General features: G+C 38.8%; 1 protein-coding gene across 1 annotated transcript in view; it reads right to left on the bottom strand.

Annotated features, from left to right (window-relative positions):
* Positions 1–16501, bottom strand: part of LOC132535238 (uncharacterized) — a 388867-nt gene that overhangs the window by 206994 nt on the left and 165372 nt on the right. Inside the window, exon 2 of the mRNA XM_060180222.1 lies at positions 4395–4613. Within this exon, the coding sequence (XP_060036205.1) occupies positions 4395–4613 (219 nt within the window). The remainder of the gene's footprint in view (positions 1–4394; positions 4614–16501) is intronic.

Here is a 16501-nt window from a genome sequence, read left to right on the forward strand (position 1 = left end):
CCTTAAACGATCCATACTTGAAAAGGCGATGACAGTGAACCCTAGTCTCCTATAATGTGGGCACTGCTACGTGTAGACTACTACTTATTTATTTGCATATCTGGTGAAACCAGAACAGAAGTCAGAATTCATTATCTTTCTATAATTCTTGTGAATTTCTATACATGTATATGAACTTCAAATGGATAATATTAGCTTTGGATCAGAAAAATAATAACTTGCAAAGCTTAACTTCCTCAAAAACAGACAATCAAAGACCTTTTCTAAAGAGAAATAGTAATTCATGATGTGCTCTGATCTGGGATTTATGCGTCTTTTTTCTCTATTTTCCCTTTTTGTTGCCCTTGTTTTTTATTGTTTTTGTAGTTGTTATTGCTGTTTTTGATGTCGTCGTTGTTAGATAGGACTGAGAGATATGAAGAGAGGAGGGGAAGAGAGGGAGAGAGAAAGACAGACACCTGCAGACCTGCTTCACCGCCTGGCCTGTGAAGTGATCCCCCTGCAGTTGGGGAGCTGGGGGCTTGAACCAGGATCCTTACGCCAGGTCCTTGCACTTGGCGCCATGTGCGCTTAACGCGCTGTGCTACTGCGGACTCCAGGGATTTATGTTTCCTATGTTGTCCTGCTACAGCTGTATCTTAATTCATCATTGAAAAGTATTCTAACTTTATATGCTGTATTTCTGGAATAATAGAGGATATATTATATTTTTTAATTTTTAAATTAATTTACATGACTATTATACAAAATGCACCCAGAAATTATATTTATTGAAGGAAATTTAAGAAAACAGCAGGTTTGCTGTAATAATAAAAGGTGTGACTGATACACTTTTTTTTCTGAATGAACAATAACTACAAATAATTTCGGGAGTCCAGCAGTTGCGTGCAGGTGGCGCAAACTGCAAGGACAGTGTAAGGATCCCGGTTTGAACCCCGGCTCCCCACCTGCAGGGGAGTTGCTTTACAGGCGGTGAAGCAGGTCTGCAGGTGTCTGTCTTTCTCTCCCCCTCTGTCTTCCCCTCCTCTCTCCATTTATCTCTGTCCTGTGCAACAACCATAACTACAACAACAAAAAAACAAGGGCAACAAAAGGGAATAAATAAATACATATTTAAAATAGTTTCATTTTTAATATTTATTTAATTTTCATCTTTAAAAATAAATTATATGCAAGGTTGAATGGTTTTAGGTAAAAAAAAACTATTGCCATATTCCTTTTTTGATATTACTATGTTTGATTATTGATATTTTCCACTTGAAATCTAAATTGATGTAGATATTTTCTTGATGGAAGAACTACATAGCAGTAACTTTTTTAAAAAAAGTGATGATTCAAAAGCATAAAGATACTCCTGTCTTTTTCTTTAAAAACTAGATATAATATTATACCTCACTTGGATTTATAGAACCCTTTATATATTCTCTAGAATTCTTATTTTTCACTTAGGTAAAGAAATAATAATAAATAGATCTATAAGATGTAGAATTAAGTTGTTTTTTTTATTATCAATAAACCTGAAAACTTGAGACTGGGGAGATGAGAGCTATGCAAAAAAAATTAGTATGTTTCTACATCAGTGGTCAGTACTAACACAGTTGTGAGGTTGACTGCCAATAATTACATCACCTGTTTGTGAAAGGCTTTAAATCTAAAAATATAACTGCAGGACAAAATGAAAAATCTCACACACGCCCTGAGAAGAACAAACTTGAGAAACTGATTTTTAAAATGTCCGGTTTACTGAAGATAGAAACAGTCTACTGAGACCAGAAACATTTGCAAAGGCAATCGCCTTACTGCCTGAACGCTGGCTGGAGTCTCACTCTTTGTGCTTCTTGATCATGCACATAGCTCACGTCTAGCCTTCAAGGATCACACCCATAGCTTGCTACAGCATGCTTTCCACACTGCAATTCCTCTGTTATTCCTCAGTGAACTTAGGTCCTGGTGATTCAAACCTCCCTTGGTTGAACTCCTTATTTAAGTTGACTTTAAAGGAGAGGCTTTTTTGAAGTATAATATAGGCAAGACTTGTTTATTACTTAAAACAAGTGTTCCCCTTCATTTATAGTTGTTAGTAGAATGAGAGGGGGGGAAGAAGAAAAAATAATATGAATCGATAACAATAAAATTTTGTCAAGCATCCTATCAATCAATGCATTGTTGGGAATATGACAGAATTTTGTTCTGTTTTCTTAAACTGATTCCTCTTTGAATAAAGAAAAACAAGATTTCTATAAAACATTATCTTGGGGTTTTAGTATAAAAGTACAGTTATTTAAATAGGATATGTAAAATAATAAAACCTACAATTGTTGCTGATGGACTATTCAACAATTGTATGACACATCAATATTAATATCAATTAGTTTCTTTCTTTCTTCCTCCCTCCCTCCCTTCCTTCCCTCTTTCCTTTTTTCCTTTCTTTCCTCATGGGTTAACAAAGGGGTTCAGTGCCTGCATTATGAATCCATTGCTCCTGCAGACATTTTTTTCGATTTTGGATAGGACAGAGAGAAGGGGAAGACAGCAAGAGAGAAAGATAGACACCTGCAGACCTGCTTCACCACCTGTGAAGGGACTCCCCTGCTAGTGGAGAGCTGGGGACTTGAACTGGGATCCTTATGCGGGTCCTTGAGCTTCGCACTATTTCCGCTTTACCCACTGCCCAAAGTTACTTTCAATTTCTACTAGAAGATAACAATGATATCTCTTTGTGATAAGGGATTATACAAGAAAAAAAAATATATATATATATATATATATACTTTAGTCTAATAACTAACCCTCACTAAACACATCGATGAAATCACTTGACAATATTTAAAATGTTTAATTTAGGGAATTTCAAGTATTATGATCTAAAGTATTTAATTCTAAAATTTGCCTAGGAGTAGCTCTCCTTAGAGCTTCTAAACTAAGCATATCTTTTGTCTGAATTACTTTATCATTTATCCCTTCTCTAAAAGAGATTTTATAGCTCTCAAGATGATAGAAGTAAACACAGGCAGACGCTTTCACCAATAGCCACACGAATGGGATGAAAAAGATTAGAACGGAGTCGTGCTTCAGGTGATGGTAACTACATGTCCATGGGACGGGATAGCTTCTTCTTACAAAGTTCAGAATAGAGCCCACCAAATATGCATTTTAAGCATGACTATGCAAGTGCTTTTGTATCACTCACTCATTTCATGCTTGTAGAATTTAGTGACTCTGGATTCCTTTTTTCATATTTTATCACGCTTTGACCAATTAATTACGTGCATTACTAGCTATTTATAATATAAGAGAAGTGAGTCCTATTAAATCATTTCAGTTCACTCACACCAAAAAAAATCACTGTTAAAATAATGTCTATATTGGGAGTCAGGTAGTAGCACAGCGGGTTAAGCGCAGGTGGTGTGAAGCACAAGGACCAGCATAAGGATCCCGGTTCGAGCCCAGGCTCCCCACCTGCAGGGGAGTCGTTTCACAGGTGGTGAAGCAGGTCTGCAGGTGTTCCCCTCTCTGTCTTCCCCTCCTCTCTCCATTTCTCAGTCCTATCCAACAACCACGACATCAACAACAACAACAACAATAATAACTACAACTATAAAACAAGGGCAACAAAAGGGAATACATAAATAAATATTTAAAAAAATGTCCATATTAAAAATATGCTGTTTTTCTGTGCATTATTTAATAGTATTGAACCACATTACAAAACTGTACTTTAAAAGTCATGATATAAATTACTAGAGCAAATGGAAATCACTTCAGATTTTAAATGCCATTAACATTTGGGTAAAATGACTTGCCAGACACACTCTCATTAGTAACGCTAGTAGCTGTTATCATTTTAGTTCTTCAACATCCATGCTGTATGAGTCCACCTTAATAGATCTCACTTATCCATGTTTTTCCAATAAGCTTTCATGCCTCAAAGTATTTTGTGCTATTTTTAAAACTGTGTTGACTCATAAATCCAAAAATATTTTTAAACCATATTTTACTGGCTAAGATACCAACTTGTATAGATTTTTTTCTTTTTGAACCAATTCCACTCTTACTAATCAGCTGAAACACTTGACAAGAAAATATTATTCTACATAAAACATAAAACTATGCTCACTCCAAGTGAATTCAAATCACAGCATATGTCATGATGTTCAAGATCACATTTCTAACACAAAAAGCAAATGCAGCAAGCACATTTCCCCTTCTCTTTCAAAAAGCTATGAAAAGAAAGTAGCATAGATACATTGTGTTGATAAAACTACAACTCTGTTTCCTGGTTTTTAAAATAGATACTAGATCTTTTCTTAAAAAATTTTCCTTCACATCTGTAAGTACGCAAGTAACTGAAATTGATGATGTACACTTGAGAACATAGTTTGAGAAATTCTTACCATTGTCATTTTTGGGCATCCCCTTGCAGAGTTGTTTTAATCTCTTTTGATGTGATTTGCCATGGTAGTGGATTTGTGCCTGGGCAGCAGAATTCAGCTGAATGTTACACACGTTGCACAAAGTGAAACTGGCATGCTTCTTTTCTCTTTCAGGTTTTCCCTCAAAGTCCTCAGGTTGAAATTCAGCCTCACTCTCTCCATCTCGTGTGCATGTGAAATCTAGGATGGCAAAAAACATTATAGACCCCATCAAACATGTATAAACTCCTTTTATTAATAAATCAAATAGCAATAAGGATACATGTAAACCATTTTTTAAAATATTTTTTTAAATTTATTATTGGATAGAGACAGAGAGAATTTGAGAGGGAAAGACACAGAGAGACACCTACAGCACTGCTTCCCCACTCATGAAGGTTTTCCCCTGAAGGTGGGGACCAGGGACTTGAACCTGATTACTGCACAATGGAACCTGGCTCAGGGAAGCAATGCAAGAGAGTTATCAGGAGTCTCTCCCAAAAGAAAAGTACAGGATCAAAAAGAAAAGAAGAAGGAAGGGGAGAAGGAGGAGGAGAAGAGGAAGAAGAAGAAGAAGAAGAAGAAGAAGAAGAAAAAGAAGAATAAGAAGAAGGAGGAGGAGGAGGAAGAGGAGGAGGAGAAAGAGGAGAGGAAGAAGTAGAAGAGGAAGAAGAAGGAGATGAAGAAGAGGAAGAAAAAGAGGAGGAGGAAGAAGGAGAAAAAAAGAAGAAAAAGAAGACAAGATGAAGAAGAGGAGGAAGAAGGAGGAGAAGAAGAAAAAGGAGAAAAAGAAGGAGGAAAAGAAGAAGTAGGAGGAGAAGGAGGAGGAGGAGGAGGAGAAGGAGAAGAAAAAAAGGAGGAAGGAGAAGAGGAAGAAGGAGAAGAAGAAGGAGAAAAGTCCAGGACCGGATTGTTTTACTAATACATTTTTCAAAACCTTCATGAAGGATTTTTTTTTTTTTACATCTATCTTTCAAGGAATACTCTCTAGGACTTTTTAGGAAGTCAACATCACTTTAATATCAAAAGATAACAGACAGGCAACAACAACAACAAAAAAGTACAGCCTTATAACCCTGATGAGCACAGATACCAACTTTCTAAAAAAGCAAAGCCCAGTACAGGGTAAGTCACCAGAGAGAAATTGTCCACTGACAGATTCAGCAGATTCAGTAGACATTGTCCACTGACAGATTCAGCAGATTCAGTAGACATTGTCCACTGACAGATTCAGCAGATTCAGTAGACATTGTCCACTGACAGATTCAGCAGATTCAGTAGACATTGTCCACTGACAGATTCAGCAGATTCAGTAGACATTGTCCACTGACAGATTCAGCAGATTCAGTAGACATTGTCTATTAACAGATTCAGCAGATTCAGTAGACATTGTCTACTGATGCAGATTCAGCAGATTCAGTAGATATTGTCTACTGACAGATTCAGGGGCTCAGGATGGGGAAGGGATGGTTACTAAGGGGAGGTTAAGGACCTGAGTCCCTATGGTGGGGTAAGATGATGATTTGGTTGAGGATGAAATGTACTGATAGTTGTCTTAAAAAATGTGGAAGTGTACATTGTGACTGAAAAATCCTATAAATTCAAATGTCCTCAATAAAGTGGTACTGTTGTTGAAAAAAATAATCATATTGACTTTTTTCTTATTTTATTTCAATAAAGCATTTAAATATATACTCCAGGTCAGATTCAGACTGTATCACATCCTATTTTTGCTAGAATTTGTTTATCACTTTATTGTTGCTGGAATTTCCTTTTTTCCAGGGTTTTTCAGGTAGAAAGAAGTATAGACAGAAAGACAGAGAAGGAAATACATCAGAGTACATCAGAAGACAGAAAAAGAAATACATCAGTTAAGAGGTAGGGGCCGATTATTATAATCACGGGCCAATATCACAAACATTTATAAATTTTGTATTAAAACGACACATAATGTCTTAAATGGCCTTCTATGAAGTGGGAAACAATATTTATTATTTGTTTTTACTCACTACATGTTAAAATATTATTTGAATTCTGAAAGAGAAGCATTTACTCATTTGTATTACATTAAGAAAAAAAATCCAGTGGTCACTCATTGGCTCTAGACATCTAGCTGGAACCTGGAATATTTTATTAATTTATCCATATACTTTCCATCTATCCTCTGTTAAAAATGTTAAAACTACATGCTTGTATACATTCCAAAAATGCTATAATAACCCAATGGGTCATTTCACCAGTGAATTTTCCATTTTTGAGATAAACTTAGAAAAATTTGAACTAACTGTAATGGTGAACTAGTAAATACATTCAGAATGTACACTTCAGTCATGGTGTTACATGGTTATAGTTCACATTCTATACTCGACCTAGTTCATCTAAGTTTTATGAAGTATGCACTGATCCCATTCACCACTAGAGGGAAGTATGAATTTAAAGTTAAAACTTCAGTGTCTGACAATTCCTGTAACACTAAAGACAAAAATGGATTATTGCAATTTTGTAGATACATAGTATATACCCATATAGTTACAGTATCCAAATTTAGTGATGCATATAAATATCATATCTAGTGAATACTGCATATGTAATTAAATTAGCAGCATCACACCTAAAAGATGAATTGGAAGTCTCAGAGAAGCATACAATGTAAATCAATACTTACAAATTGTTGAATAATAAACAATCTCCTGATTTTCTCACTTTGACACTTTAAAAAAGGGGATGTTCTAACTAATATTATCTTACTTTCATGCACACAAAATTATAGATTACATGAGGCAAATAAGGTCAATGAATTGTTATTTTAATTACAGGCTTATTAGAACATGGTATAGGACTATTCTCAACAAGATTATAGTTTTTTTCAAGTTAAAGAAATTCTTAGTAAATATTCACTGATTCATATACAAAAATTAAAATGATAGTGGTAAGATGAGACCCAGAATGAATCTCTTATTTCTTTAAAAATGCAGTCGACTTTCAGAATTGTGGACACAGATTCAGAATCTCTCTTGAGGCTTCATATATTGTAAAACACTTCTATACACTTTCAGTGACTCATCATGAAATCATAGCTGGAATATCTTTGTGATCAAACAAGAACTCGTATTTTAATCTTAACAATCAAACAAAAGCAATTACACACATGCACACATATGTATGTATTAAAGTTCTGGTTCAATTAGAATTTATATATTCCAAAATAGGTCAGATCTGCCTAAAGTGCCAATGTAATTAATTCCTCAAAATGCCAAAGTCCTATGAAAATCACATTGTTATTATTTTACAAACAAGGTGCAGTTTTTTTCTATGTTGTGCTACATTCTGATCTTTTTATTTTAATCTTGGGAATTTCTTCTTAAAAATGTCACAAGCCCAGTATCCCTTTGCCAAACTAGGACTCATAGTATCTGTACCCCTAGTGTCTCAGCCATTCTATCAGGAATTCTGCAGCTGAATTTGGAGCTGAGCTCTTGGGTTCTCAGGCCAGATTTTTGTGGGACTATTTTAAATATTAGCCTAGATTCCTTGTGATTTCACCCTATAAGTTTGTACTTTTACCTGTAGCTTCCTTTGCACCTAAAATTGCTTATATAAAATCCAAGAACAGATTGCCTCAGTAAAAGTTCCAATGATGTTAATAAAATTAAAATATTTTTTACTTATATTTGGTGAAAACTTATGTCATGGTTAGAAGCAGGACACCTGAAGATCATGGAACAGTGATTTGCAAACACTTTTTAATGCTTCTATTAGTGCTCTAACATGTACAAAGTATCAAAACTTCTGTACCCAGAAGCCTTTTAGACCTTTGGAATATCAATGTATCACTTAAGAATATACCCTTGCTCCCCTTTGAAATTTGAGAGGAGACAAAAAAGTAGGTTATAAGGCTTTTAGTATTACTACTGATAATTAAAAGTATAACTGTAATATTTGTCATGGTAAATATTTGGACTTACAGATTCAGTAATTCGGTGCTTAAAATGTTTATTTAATTTAAGAAACAGCTTTGCTATATTTTTTATTCACAGTACTTTAAGTACTAGGATTTCTTTTTTTTTTTTTTAGAGTCTTGGTCTTTTTATAACATATTGTAATGTGTTGGTGATTGCATTGGATCGACCTTCCTGTGGTGCATCTCGTGAGTACCCATTCATTGGGGAAACTGACGATCCTTCCTAGCTGACTGAATCCACATGGATCCCAGTCACTTTCAAAGCCAGCAACAAGCAGCTCCTGACAGCTTTCAAGCTGTTGGTCCTGCTCTTCGAGTCCTCCAACTTAATGTTGAGGGGCTGTCCTTTGCCAAACGTGTTCTTATTGGTCAATTGGCGATACAGCATCAGGCAGATGTTATCTGCCTACAAGAAACACATATAGCAGTCGATGAAGCTGCTCGATTCACCATCAGTGGATTCGATTTAATATGCTATAATCTCCATCCTAGACATGGCCGAGCCATCTACACCAAATCATGTCTTGCGGACATTTACCATATGGCCTCTTCGACCTTCTACGACTCCATTACTATTGGAACTATTCAGCTCGTCAACGTATATAAGCCTCCCAGTGCCTCATGGGATAATGAGGACCTGCCTAGCCCGAATCACCCAGCCGTTTACGTTGGAGACTTTAATAGTCATCACCAAGACTGGGGATATTCCTCCACTAGTGCTGACGGCTCTATCTTAGAGCTTCAGTGAATGACCTCTCCCTATTATATGATCCCAAACAGCCAGGCTCTTTTCACAGTGCTAGATGGAATAAAGACTCGTCACCTGACCTGTAATGGATTAGCACAGTCAATGGCCAAGCCTTTCCCGCTACGAGACAAGTTCTCAAGGTCTTCCCGCACAGTCATCACCGCCCAGCTATCATCCACATTGGTCTCCAGCTCCCACTGATTCTGTGCTCAGAGAAACTAAGATGGAACTTTTGGAAAGCAAACTGGCGTCTGTTCAGTGATCTTACCAACAAATCTATTCCTGCAATTCCAATTAACTCTATCCCCTCTGAAGATTCCTACAGGCGCTTCCGCCAAGCCATCTTCAAAGCAGCTTCCCAAGCCATTCCTCGTGGGAGACATGCTAACTATACGCCTTGTCCTGATGCTGAATGCGAGCAACTACTAAAGCAGTATGGTGAGTCGGGCGACCCAGAGGTGGCTGACCATCTCATTGCCTCCCTGGATGCAGTGCGCCAAACCCACTGGCAACAACTCACAGAAAGTCTGAACTTCACCCACTCAAGTAGGAAGGCCTGGAAGCTTCTTCACAGACTGGGTGCCGGTAGCCAACCCCCTCCCATCTCCCATACTCCCGTATCTCCAGACTCAGTGGCCAGTCACCTAACTCAAGTTGGACGTGCTAAGATCGACCCAGTCTGGAAAAGAGAAATTTCCCATGAGTGGTCATTCCACTTCCGGTTATCTTGTCCATCTCCAAAACTCTCTCCCTTTACACTGTCTGAACTGGAAGACGCTTTGAAGAGGGTTAAACTGGGAACAACTGCTGGCTATGATAACATCACCCCAGAACTCATTCTTAACCTGGGTCCCGCGGCAAAGAAGTGGCTCGCTTCATTCCTGTCCCACATCTTGGAATCTGAGTCTTTGCCCAAAGTTTGGCGTCGTGCGAAGATTATAGCAGTTTTGAAACCAAAGAAAGACCCAACACTGGCTGCCAGCTATAGACCAATTTCTCTCCTCTCCGTGTGTTACAAACTCCTTGAGAGGCTGCTTCTGTCACGTATTTCTCATCTTACAGAGAAATTCCTATGACCCGCCCAAGCTGGTTTCCGCCCAGGAAGACCTACCTGCGAACAAGCCCTGGCCCTCTCAAAACTTACATTGAAAATGGATTCCAGAAGAATTTAAAGATGGGTGCTGTCTTTGTTGATCTCACAGCAGCCTATGACAAGGTCTGGCACCGTGGTCTCCTAGTCAAGATCTCAAGATGCCTGCCTCCATGTGTGGCCAACACTATATCGTTTCTTCTCCAAAACAGAAGATTCCGGGTGCATCTGGGTGACAAGTCTAGCAGATGGAGACTTGTCTCAAGTGTCCCCCCCCAGGGCTCTGTTCTGGCTCCTACGCTATTTAATATTTACATCAGTGACCTCCCAGAAACTTCTTCAAGGAAGTTCATCTACCCCGATGACATCTGCTGTGCAACTCAGGCATCAAAGTTCGACACCCTTGAGGACATGTCTCTGATATCTGATTACTGTAAAAAATGGCGACTAATCCCTAGCACTGCAAAAACGGTATCATCTGTTTTCCATCTACACCATGCCTCGGCCTCGCGTGAGCTTAATGTGCAGCTTGGCGATACGAGAATCCAGCATGAAGCCCAGCCAGTCTATCTTGGCGTTACTCTCGATCACACTCTGTCATTTCATGAACATCTCATAAAAACTGCAGCAAAGGTGGGCGCGAGGAATCACATCATTGCAAGACTGGCCAGCTCCTCATGGGGCGCGAGCGCTTCCACACTGCGATCATCATCTCTGGCATTATGCTATTCCACTGCAGAATACTGTGCCCAGGATGGTTCCGTAGCCCCCATGTCCACTTGGTCGATTCCAAATTATATTCCTCCATGAGGATAATTTCTGGAACCATCCGTTCCACCCCGGTTCCATGGCTGCCAGTTCTTAGCAACATCGCCCCGCCAGATATTCGTTGGGATGCGGCATCATCTAAGTTCATTTCCCATGTCTACGCTCGACCGGACCTGCCAATATACGCGGATATCTTCGCCCACCCTGTCCAACGCTTGACGTCTCGTCACCCAATCTGGTCCCCTACGCCTACACTGAACTTCTCTGTTCCAGACTCTTGGAAACAGAGCTGGCAGTTAGATGAGGTAAAGAACAAACACCTCATCACAGACCCCTGCAAGCGTCAACCCGGCTTTGACCTAGCATGTTATGATTGGGCCCTCCTCAATCGCTATCGAACAGGCCATGGCCGGTGCGCCACTATGTTCCATCGCTGGGGAGCCAGAGATGACCCGAACTGCCCCTGCAGCTCCAGACAGACTATGACCCACATAGTCAACGACTGCCACCTCTCCAGATTCAAAGGAGGTCTCGAAACTTTACATCAGTCTCAACCTGATGCTGTTGACTGGCTACGGAAGAAGGGCAAACGCTAGAAGAAGAAGGTGATTGCAATTGGCTGCACACTATAGTACTTTTTTAAAGCATACTTTTAAAGCATTTTACTCATTTATTTATTGAATAGGTACAGATACTGAGAGAAAAGGGGAATGCAGACAGGGATCAAGAAAGAGACAAGTGCTCTATTGCTTCACCACTCACAAAGCTTCCCCCTGCAGAGAGGTGGGGGTCTTGACCTTGGGCCCCTGCTATAACATGTGAGCTCAACCAGCTGTGCCATTGCCCAACACCCATTCTGGCATTTTTGCAATAAAGATAGTCTCAGCATATTACTTGCATCCATTTTTGTACATTTTTAATATCTTTATTTATTGGATAGAGGCAGCCAGAAATCAAAAGGGTAGGGGAGATAGGGAAAGAGACAGGGAGACATCTGCAGCCCTGCTTCACTTGCAAAGCTTTCCCTCTGCTGGTGGGGACCAGGGGCTCGAACCCAGGTCCTTGAGCACTGTAACATGTCCACTCAGCCAGGTGTGCCACCACCTTGTCCCCGTTTTTTTTTTACAATCATTATTAGGGATGACATAATTACTCTTACTTCAGTGTTTCCTTTGGCATTTTCTACATCTCACTATTGGAGGAGGAAAGCAGACAGTGCTGATTATAGAGAATGCTTTAAAATAATTTGAACATATTTTACCATATGAAGATAAATTTTCCCCTCTCCTCGCCTTCCTCTGCTCTTCTTCCTCTCCTTCTCCTTCTCCCTCTCTCTAACTCTATCTATCTATATCCCCTACCCTCTTGATAAAGAGAGAGAGAGAAGAAAGAAGCAGACATTATACACACACACACACACACACACACACACACACACAGAGAGAGAGAGAGAGAGAGAGAGACCATAGCACTTCTCTATCACCCATGGTGTTCCCTTAGTGCTATTCATGGTTCTAGATTTTAATAATAAACCTGAAGGTTAAGTTTATAGAACTCAGTGATTCTAAACTGTTTACGATAATCAAAATTGAAAATAATTTCGGTACACACAGTCATTTAAATTTAAAATCAGTACAAGGGGCCAAACAGTGGCACGGCTGGCCGAGCACACACACTGCCATGTGCACAGACGCAGATGCAAGGCCCCCACCCAGCTCCAGGGCTGAGGCTTCGTGAGCACTGGAGCAACGCTGAAGGTCTCTCTCTCTCTCTCTCTCTCTCTCTCTCTCTCTCTCTCTCCTTTTCTACTTCCCTCTGTCTTTATAAGAAAAAAAAGGGGGGGATAAAAGGTGCTGGAGTGGTGGAGGTTTTGAGATTCTGTGATCACCCTGGTGGCAGAAGAGAAAATATTATTCAGAGTGGCGGATTTAAGACACAAATAACTATACATATAAAACAGCTATTTATTTATTTACTGTCAGCAGGGTAATCCTGGGTGTGTGTGGTTTTTATTTTTAGGTTAAGGGTTTTTGAGACTTTGTGTATAACACCACAAGTTTATTTTGCTAATACTTGATTTTCTAAATCTATTACTATCTAAATATGTATTATCTTAATATCAATAACATTTCTTTAGTTATTTCAAAGATCACTTTAAAGACCTCTGACAAAAAAAAAAATGAAAAAGAAAATACCACCAAGAGCAGTAGATTTGTAGTGCCAGCACCAAGCCCCAACCATAACCCTGGAAGAAAAAACAAAACCATAACCAAGCAAAAGACAAAAGACACACAACCATCAAAGTGATGGGCAATGTGGTCACAAGGCACAGTTATCTCTGTATAGGCAGGGAGATTCTAACCCACGAGCCCTGGAGAAGCAAAACTCATATGGAGAGGACGACTTTGTAAGGAGTTTGGGACAGTCTTCATCCAGTAGCAAGAAAGTGAGGTCAACACAAGCAATGGGTTTATTTTGTGAATGTAATGCTGTCATCATTTGAAAAAGAAAAGATGTGACTCCTTCCATCCTCAAAACATTGATATCAGCCTTGGCTAATATCACGGTGGCCACCTTCTAGAAGCCTAAAAATAAATCAAAATATGGGACACAGTTTCTAGTTTCCTTAGCCAGTATTTCACATGCCCAGTTTCTATCTGCTCTCAGATGGTGCGTGATACCTAGACAAGTCTGCCCCCAAACTCTTAAGCCCTCATTGCATGACTGGTAAGACACGGAACATTTTTACTCTGAGTCAGATGATGTTTTTTTTTTTGTTTCCACCTCTTTTCATCATTTATCATTCACCAACTGGAAGCTAACAAGAGACCCGGGGCACTAGCCAAGCAATGTCCAGACTCCTGTTATTCAGAAGCTATGGTATAGTAAGCCTGTGTTATTTTAAAGCCCTGTTTGTTGAGATGGTGCTATGTAACAACAGATGGTCAATGTGCCGACTAATCTGAATCAGTCAATAATAAAGCTAGACATTAATTTCCAGGGAAATTATTAGTCATTAGTCACAAAAAAATACCACAACAATTTAACATCTATGAGTTTTAAATCTTTTCTAGAAATGTTGGGGAGTCAGGTGACAGCACAGTGGGTTAAGCTCACGTGGTGCAAAGCGCAAGGACCGCCTCCCTGTTGATTTTCTAAATCTATTACTATCTAAATATCTATTATGTTAATGTCAATAATATTTCTTTAGTTATTTCAAAGATCACTTTAAAGACTTCTGACAAAAAAATAATTGTAGTTGTATAAAGAGGTCCATTAAAATACTCTGATGCCAACACTTCCCAGGTGTATGGCCTTCAGCAAACCTCTCGCCCTTAGGAATTTGTTTCCACATGTGCAAAATGAGAGAAGTGAGCAAATTATTTCTGCTCCTTTGAAGGCTATGGGAAATATATATGTTGAACAAGGCACTAAGACATGGACATGTGTGATCCCACTATGTAGTCTCCTGCACAGGTTCTTATTCCTTATTTTTCTGAAAGGGAGGAAGAAGAAAGAGAAAGAGAATGAGAACCAGCAGGATTTCTGTGGAAATGCCCAGAGCTATCTAGGGTGCTCCCGGGAGGTGCCAGGCCCTAGCAGGTCGGGTCTGTGCGCGACGGCTTGTATTCCACTTGTTCACTGGGAAGCTAGCTTTTATATTTACACACTGGCTGCAAGTATTGAAGGCAGTGTCACAGGAAAATTTTCCTTGTGATTTTTAAAAGCTTTTTTTTTTTTTTTGTATTTTAATAGTTGCCATGTTCACCTATATTTTTTCTCACTAACTTTACTCTGCAAGGCTCCCCACATGCAGGAAAGTCCCTTCACAGACGGTGAAGCAGGTCTGCAGGTGTCTTTCTCTCCCCCGCTCTGTCTTCTCCTCCTCTCTCCATTTCTCTCTTTCCTAGCCAACAATGATGACAGCAATAACAACAACAACAATAACAACAAAGATGATGATAAACAACAAGGGTAAAATAAGGGAAAAAATATTTTAAAAAGATAAAAAAACCCTTCAATCCCACTTGATTCTAATTTTCAAGAGTGTGTTTAAGTTGAAAATTTTTAAAGACATGACTGCTCCCCCAGACACCTATTTTATCTCCAGAAACACTGCTGTCAGCAGTGATGCTGACATACACGGAAGTATGTATTTCCTGCCTAGTTCAGTGCACTATATCTCTAATTCACCAACAGTGTGGTGATCTCATCTAGAATTCCAGTGATAAAAATGGAAGAGAATGCAGAGCCTTTCTGTATTTACATTAATGAACATATTGGTCTACAGTGGAGTAGGAGAGAAATGGAATACAAACAGAATACTTCAGCAAAATGAAACAGCAAGACAGAGTATGACACAGATACAATGTCATACTCATTTCTAACTCAGTGATGCTTAACAGTAAAAAAACAAACAAAAAAACATTATTACAGTCTTAGTGCAAGATATACTTCAATTCCAAGTGCAAAAAAGTACACAGTAATAATCTTTTTTTAACAATTTTTTAAAATGTTTATTTATTTTATTTTTGAGAGAGATTAAGAGAGAGAGAGACACACACACAGAGAGAAACACCAGAGCACTGCTCAGCTCTGGCTTATGGTGGTGTGGGGGATTGAACCTGGGAGTTGGGAGCCTCAGGCATGAGAGTCTGTTTGCATAACCATTATGCTGTCTCCCCCACAGTAATAATCTTTTTTATCAGAACAATTAAAAATGTATAAATACAGTGCAAGCCATTTAGCATTCAGATGCAAGTTGTTATTTTTTTAAAAGGAATATTGCTGGACAACCACCGTGGTCGTGGTTGCTAATCATAATATATCTCAAGTCTGTCTAGAAGAAAAAAGCGGAGCTATTGACTGTTTCTGACACTCCTGTCGCTTTACCTGTGTGTTAACATGAAAACGTTATTGTTCCAACTCAGAAGGGTGGTAGGCACTAGCATGAACAACTAGATTTGTCCTAAGCACATGCTGAACTAACTTGAATGAATTAATAATAATATTTTATGAGCAGGGAGAGATAGTGTACTAGCATGTAAAATTATATTTATGCTTGAGACTCCAAACTCCTAGATTCATCTTCTGCACCATCATGAACTAGAATGGAGCCATGCTCTGGTAGAAACATTAATTACTAATTCATTAAAATAAAAATGGCTAAATTAGAAACAAGGATAAGTAGAGACTGTCGGTCAGAAATTATCACTACATTAAATACCTTAAAATTCAGTTTAGTATTACTTTCCAATTGCTTAAGTAAGTAAATCTGTATTACATGGGTCTTAGTAAATGTAATTCTTAGGAACCTGAAAATAAGAAATCCCTGAAGCATTAATTTATGAATTAAATATCTAATGCTACAGGAAAGAGATTCATAAATTCATTCTTCACAGAATAAGCAGGTGGGTCTATGTGCAAGAACCTGGGTTAGGTCCTTGGGTCACCACTTGGAAGCACATGAGCAGTGGAGTGATGCTATAGTGTCTGACCTTGTCTCTGTGTTTGGCCCCTCT

The sequence above is a fragment of the Erinaceus europaeus genome, chromosome 21 (genome assembly GCF_950295315.1).
Source record: "Erinaceus europaeus chromosome 21, mEriEur2.1, whole genome shotgun sequence".
Lineage (NCBI taxonomy): Eukaryota > Metazoa > Chordata > Mammalia > Eulipotyphla > Erinaceidae > Erinaceus > Erinaceus europaeus.